General features: G+C 39.7%; 1 protein-coding gene across 1 annotated transcript in view; it reads left to right on the top strand.

Annotated features, from left to right (window-relative positions):
- The window catches only part of ATP8B4 (ATPase phospholipid transporting 8B4 (putative)), a 185,890-nt gene extending 179,425 nt beyond the window's left edge, over nucleotides 1-6,465 (top strand). The window contains 2 exon segments of the mRNA XM_019533652.1: nucleotides 2,513-2,690; nucleotides 2,693-6,465. Of these exon segments, the coding sequence (XP_019389197.1) occupies nucleotides 2,513-2,690; nucleotides 2,693-2,784 (270 nt within the window). The 3' untranslated portion in view covers nucleotides 2,785-6,465.
- Nucleotides 6,466-7,085: the final 620 nt, after the last annotated feature.

Raw genomic sequence — 7,085 nt, 5'->3', positions numbered from 1 at the left:
GAGTCCCTGCTGGTGGCCCCTGATAAGGTTGTAGGCAGCCACAAGATCCCCCCTCAGTCTCCTGTGAGTCTGACTGTGGTCTTGCCTCCTTCTGGGCTCAGGTTTCACCCCTCAAGGGGCTCTGGTCTTGTCCCTCATAAGCTCAGGCTTCCCCTTTTCAGGCAGCTTCTAGGCTAGGTCTGGAGCTTAAGACTGTGCTGAGTTTACAGGTTAACCATATGACCCTTGGGCAGAGCTGGGATCTCCAAACCTTCCCTGCTAATCCTTTTCCAGTCCTACGATTTAAACTCTAAACAAAGAATAAGCCTGTTAGCTGTAACACAAACTTCCCTACACTAGGTTCAAACATAAATTTCACCTCCTTGGTAATACACCCCAAACCTGCTGCTACCTTAGTCATTTCCCCCTGCAGCATCCCACATTAGCTCAGGAGACAGCCTGACAGTCCTTTGTAAACTTTCTGCTGAGGAGCTCTTTCCCCCCTGCCTGCAGGGGCAGTCTCCTCCCCAGACTCAGCCATGTCTCCATTAAGCCATACCCCTGGGAGTCATGTGCCTTCCTATCACCAGCTACAGGTGCTCTCAATTAGGTTCCCAGGATGGTCTCGCTACTGCACTAGTAAGTGGTAGTATCATAGCCTGTGAGGTTGAACCGAGGCATGATCGTTGCTAGTTGAAAACTTTTCCCTCTTCTCCAGGCTGAGCTCAGTCCTGCAATACTATTGCTTGCTACCACCGCTGCACTTGGCACTCTGCTTTCCAGGCCACTCTGCCAGTTACCTTCTTGGTAAACCATATATTCAGCACTGGGAGCCTGTAGCCTATCAGTCCTTTACTACCTGGCCTTTCCTGGCTCCTGGCAAGCAACTCCCTGTACCTGGGGCTCCTTTGCCACCCTTAAAGTAACAGGGAGTCCCCAACTCCCTGTTACATCTGGTAAAAAAAAAATCAATGTTCTGATCATATTTGAATTTATGCTATAATTTATCTTCTAAGATAATCCCTTTGTGTTCTGATGCTGCAGGCATTTTAGCGTAACAGAAGGTGTAGGAAGTGCAACCAAAAGTCAGGTGGGATCATTATGTGGTAACACAACATATGCAATGAGTTTATTTTCAGATTTGGGGGGCAATCAGGGGAAGAACCATTTAATTCTCATTTTCAACAAATGTCTCAAATATCCCTTTAAATTCTCTGTTTTTTCCATTGGTTCAATGACATGCAGGTAGGCAGCTAGATTTAGATTCCCTGCCTTTCACAGTACTTTTGTGGCATTTCATATTTTCAGAGTATTATTATAAGCATTAACTAATAAATCCCCCAAATAGAACTCTGAGGAAGCTAGTAGCTAGTAAAGTATTATGATGATCATCCCATTCTTCAGATTGGGGAAAATCCTAGAAGAGTTAAATCACTTGTCCAGGTTGGAAGGTGAGTGCACAGAAGTGCCTGACAGCCATCTTAGGATGTGCCAGCAAAGCATAGTGTGGTACAGTATAAAAATGTTATTCCTAGCTCTAAATGAACTAAGTGAGTTATTGGACTTTGTTAGCACAGAGGTCTACATAAGCTAATTTATCCTTCTTACTCTTTTCCTAAACTGCACTGTGCAGTGTAGATATATTCAGTCAGAGGCAGATCCAGGGTTTCCCAAAGGTGGTTGTGGGAACAGCAACTCACATTGTAAGGGTGGCTGTACCTCCTGCTTCCAGACTCCTTCATTAATGAGTCCAGGTAGACTGCACTGCAGGAGCTTCTGGGGACTTTTTAAAGATCCTAAAGCAGATGAAAATTTCCCCTTTCTTCCCCTTCCTGCTCAGAGGTACACCCCTACCTTCCTTTTCCTCTCCTCCTTCTCCTTCTCAATTCCCTTGCCTGCCACTGCTGCTTTCTCCGCTGAGAAGCTCCAGAGCCAACCCTGCTGAGTAGGAGCTGGGCTCAGCCAGGGAGAGGACAGCAGCAACAGGGTAGCTAGGGAGTAGTTCCCTGAACACCTCCTGGTCACAGTGTGGGAAGAGATTCCCACCCCCTTTCCACCCCGCCCATCCCTGGCCCTGGGACAGTGGGGAATAGGCAGGCACGGGAGGAGAGGAAGGGATCATTTGAAGGGGAAGAGGAAAGGAAAGGAGCATTTTCACATGCTTTAGGGACTTTAAAATGTCTGCAGATGCTCCTGTGGTTCTGCCCAATCCAAAACAGGATTGCAGCTGTGCCACTGCACCCTCTTTGGTTCCGCCCGTTCATAGTATATAGTGCATGGGCTTTGAGTTCTGTCATGTCCTTTTCTACCTTATACCCTTGCTCAGTCCAAGAGATTTTGATGTATATATAACATACCACTGATGGTTTCAACACATTTTGGTTTTGGAATCCACTGAAAACACTTTTCACGTGTGCTGTTTTTTAATTACAAAGACCATGCCAGTGTAACAGATCTGAAAATTAGTGAAGGTGTATGATACCAAAAATCTGCATCTCAATGGAAACTTTCTCCCTCTCTCCCCCCTGCCAAGGTACGGAAGTTGCAAAGAGCTCGGAGGAAACAAAAACCTTTACAGACCCAGATGCATCAGGTGTATAGAACAAGCTCAAGAAGATCTGCATATGCCTTTTCTCATCAAGAGGGCTTTGGGGAGCTCATAACATCTGGAAGGAATATGCGAGTCAGAAATTTGCATCCAACATCAGGACAATACATGATAGCACCAGTTGGATTGAAAACTGGCATAAGAAAACAGCAGAGACAATGAACAGTTTCAGTAATGACAGACCCATGAACCTGTAAGTCAAGCTGAACACAAAGCAGTTTAATGCTTTTTAAAAATGTGGCCATCTCTGTATACTGCTTGCCACTTTGCAAGCATTAAGCTAGGAATACCTGTGTGAGATGAGGACTACAGAGAAGGTGACCAATGCATCAAATTTAACAGCATGTTCAAGAATGTTGGAAACACACAGGAATATTTTCAGTCTCTTTTCATTTCTGAAAATAATTCACCATCACATGACTACTTACCTGGTGCAAGAGGTAAAGTACTCTCTATTAAGATAATTGTAAGCATTTTCCCTCCAACTTCAAGGTAAATGCAATATTCAGATATTTTAATCAGGTGTACAGTCCAAGGTAACTATTAGATGTAGTTGCGGTGTAGGGGCATTTCATATATATTGTCAATAATGACTTTGTATTGATGCAGTCAGGGACATTTTAAAAATCTGTTAGCACAAAATTAATTTTGAAAGTCATTGCACAACTTTAAAACCAACGTGTTTAAAACAATTTAAATCTATGAAGTTCAAAGTCAAATGTTATCAATGTGTACAGCCCTTTCAAATACTTTTAAACATATAAAACTGAGTTTTTAAATTATTGATAAATTGAAACCAGACAAAGCACTGTATTATATTTTATCCTTGTTTCTGTTATTTTCATTCATTTTTATTTGTCTTCTGTTTAATACCACAGTTCATTGTTTGAAACTGCTACCTGGCTCTTTCTTGTTGAAATATGATGGGTCTTTTTCTCTTCTCTGCTATAACTCAGGAGTGACTTTAGAGAATTCATTAAAATGACACAAATGGACAGGAGGGGAGGATCAGAACCAGTTTTTCTTTCATTTCTTTTAGCACCCTGCAGGGTACAACTTTCTTACAGTTTTAAACAGAAGACCACAACAAGAAGAAGCTTCATTACAATCTATGTGGAATCCAGGAAATCTTCTTTATAATTCTTTTGTCAGAAATCTCAATGAAATCTGTACTTTACAGTGCAAGTTACTGGGGTTATATGCCTATACAAATGTTCTTAGTAAGGTTAGTCAATACTTGCTTGCAGTGTCAAAAATTGCACTTTGCTACCCATCTGCTGAATATGCTTGCATAATATAGAAATGTTTCTCCATTTAAGGAAAGTAGACCCAGCACTAGACAATAGTTACTGTTATGCCACTGAATGCCTTAGACTACAAATATCAATAGGTTTTCAGTCCTATCTGGTATCATTTATCTCAATATATGCTGGGAGATTGCGAGTAGAGTTGAATATATGAGGCAGTGCATAGATCCAGGACATGTTTTATGTAACAGAAGTTCAAACTGAGTTGATTCAAATTGCAAGCTTTTCTTGCCACTGTGAAACCTTTGGAATAACCTGAACCAGTGAGGGAGCAGATGAGGTGTTCCAGACCAGAAAATGATCCTATGATCTTCCACCCCTTTCTGTGTTTCACTGGCCTAACATCTTCCTTCTGGCTTATATCAGCTTTGGAAGATAAGATGCTGCCTCAGTTTTTTACACTGGAGCTGTTACATTGAGGAATGCAATGAGGATGTGGGGTTCACCAGTTCTATTATCTGTGATTGTGGCTATGAACTACAAGCTAGTTAACACCTTTTGGATACTAACTCCTTGTAGTGGAATGCTCTGAAGCAAGCTGTCCAGGTATAATAATGAACCATATCACTTACAAGGAGGTAGCCAGTAGTGGTTTGGGAATTCAAGATGATGGGGTAACTTCTTTGGATCTTAGATTCTTTATGATGGAAGTTTCAGGACTCTAAGGGTTTTATAGATCGTATAGAAATTGAGACCGTATAGAAATTGAGACCGTATATTTGTCATAATTGTAAAGATTCCACTGTAGGATTTCAAACCACCTTTTTTTCACGGAGTACCCAGGCTTTTTGTTGGGCTCCATCCACAGCATGCATGTTTCAGTAGCTTGTTCCCAACTCACAGTTTAAGTAAGTTATACCAGAAGGAAAAGCCTCGAAACTGTGAACTTCCACTTAACTGTTCGTCCTGGAGGGTTGAAGGCTACATTTACAGTAGTTTGTTTGCATGATTTGGGTAAGTATACTAAGAGGGAACACTGGTTCATGAATGCTGCCCCCCCTCCCCCCGAGTTTTAATGCTATTTAACACAATTGAAAGGTAGAAATGTGGAGAAGACATCTTCAACTAACTTTTAGAAAAAGAGAATTCTTCTATGCCTTGTATGTCCTTCTGTTGAAAATATATTCTAACCAAATGATCCAGTGTGATACCAGCAAAGGAGAACTAAATTGTATTATTGCAAAATGTAAAAAGAATAAACATTTGAAGAGTAAAATAGGCAGCAGAGCCTGTACCAAATGATTCATTTTTAAATATATATGAGATGAATTCAAAAGATAGAAATCCTACATAATTTCAGACACCTAATACAAAATATTAACTTTGCAACAAATGTAACATATATCTCTCCGCACAGAAAAGTAAGTGCATCTAAATCTGCATTAATTTATACCCAGTGTAATCCTGTCCAAGGTTAACTGATTGAATAAATTACTTAGAAATTTGATGAATTAGCTTTTGAATGGTATCAAACCCAATATTTTAGTGAAATGCCTTGGAACATATGCAGCATAATCAACGTAGTCTACAAATAACAAGAGAGAATAATGAGGAGGTCTTCATGTTTCTTATTTGTATATCAATAACTGCCTTTTTTGGCTTCTGTCAAGTAAATAAAGAACACTTCAAAATTCCAAATGTTTTGCAAAATGAAAGTGCATGACCAATATCTTAAGTAATATAAGCTGCAAGTTATTTTAAAATTATACCCATGATTAATATATAATATATTTATTCTACCTGAAAGAATGGGCCATAGAGAATACAAGCATGTTGAAATGCTGACAAGTGTTTGGCGATTACATTATACTAGCATAACAAATTATTCCAGCATTGATGAAAAATATTTTTTTGTACTTTCAAAGGAAAAATAGGTTTCAGTGTTAAATTTTGTGCATTTAAGTTCCATGGGGGAAAGACCAGGTTGATTTCTTGGTGAGGTTTTTTTTCTATTAAGCACTTCTCTGGCAAATCTGTTGCTAATAGCTTGATTTATCCAGTGAACATACACAGTTGAACAACTGTGGTTTTGAATTAGTAAGATATTCTGCAAGTGTATCAGGGTGACGACTATCTCTGGGAATCCACAACTTGATTTATTTGACAAGACGGTGGACCTGTTTCATTCGTTTCACTCCAGGGACTTGATACAATTATACACATTTGTGCCAAGGCTGAATTTGTCCTGGTGCATTTTGCTTTGTATAAAAGTTACATGTTTGGAAACGGGTTATTTTTAAACTGTAAGTGTACAACTGTCATATGAAGCTGTTTGATGACTTTGTAAGATAACAAAAATGTTGCATTTTTACACATAGTTCCAAAACTTATTTAAATTATGAACATATTTGATATTTTTCAAATATACCATTTATAAGTATAAAAATACCTTTGGTGTGTTTTTTATGCCTTTGTAAAAATTTTGTGTGTAAGTGATTAGAGCATCTCAGAATGTATTACCAGAGCTTTGATGACATGGTTCTGTGAACTATGAGAATGCTTTAAAAGTTAAATAAGTTCACCCAAAAAAGTGAAAGATGTTGACATTCAAATGAATTTTGATGATCTTCAGGTGCATCCATCTAAAACACAAGTTACTCTTCTTCCAAAAAGAATAAACTTATATTAGATAAGTTTCCAATTGCATTTTTGTTTATATGAACTCTTGTATATTGGTAATGGACTTCTCAGTACTATACTTAGGTTGAAAGAAAATACTTAGTAAGGCTACCCTGAGAAAAAAAGAATTATCCTCTGTCACCTGCCACAATGATTACAGTCAAACAAATACCTGGTTAGGAAAATGACCCAGGGCTAGGAAACTCATAATTTAATGTTCATCATTCTGCAGCTGAAATATCTTGAGGCAAGCAGACTGTGGGTTTTAGCTTGGCTATTGGTTTACTGGATCATGAAGCAGATCAATCTGTTACAAAAAGCCAAAAGTATCTGTTTTGGGACTCCAGGAGGGAGGAAGAAGGGAAGAGGAAGATTTTCACAGTAGAGCATGGTGGCCCACCCCTCCCCACATGCCTCTGATTGGCCGAGGGGCTCTGGAAGTCCCATTTCTCCCCAGAGATTGAAACATGGCCATCTGTCAATCTCTGTGGAGGAGCAGGACTTTTGGGGATCCTCAGCCCCTCAGAGGCATAGGGAGCCCCCACTGCACTCTGCTACAAAAATGGCAACTG

Source organism: Crocodylus porosus, unplaced genomic scaffold (assembly GCF_001723895.1).
Source record: "Crocodylus porosus isolate Cpor-Errol unplaced genomic scaffold, CroPor_comp1, whole genome shotgun sequence".
Taxonomy (NCBI): Eukaryota; Metazoa; Chordata; order Crocodylia; family Crocodylidae; genus Crocodylus; species Crocodylus porosus.
This window is presented reverse-complemented; position numbering and strand designations above follow the sequence as displayed.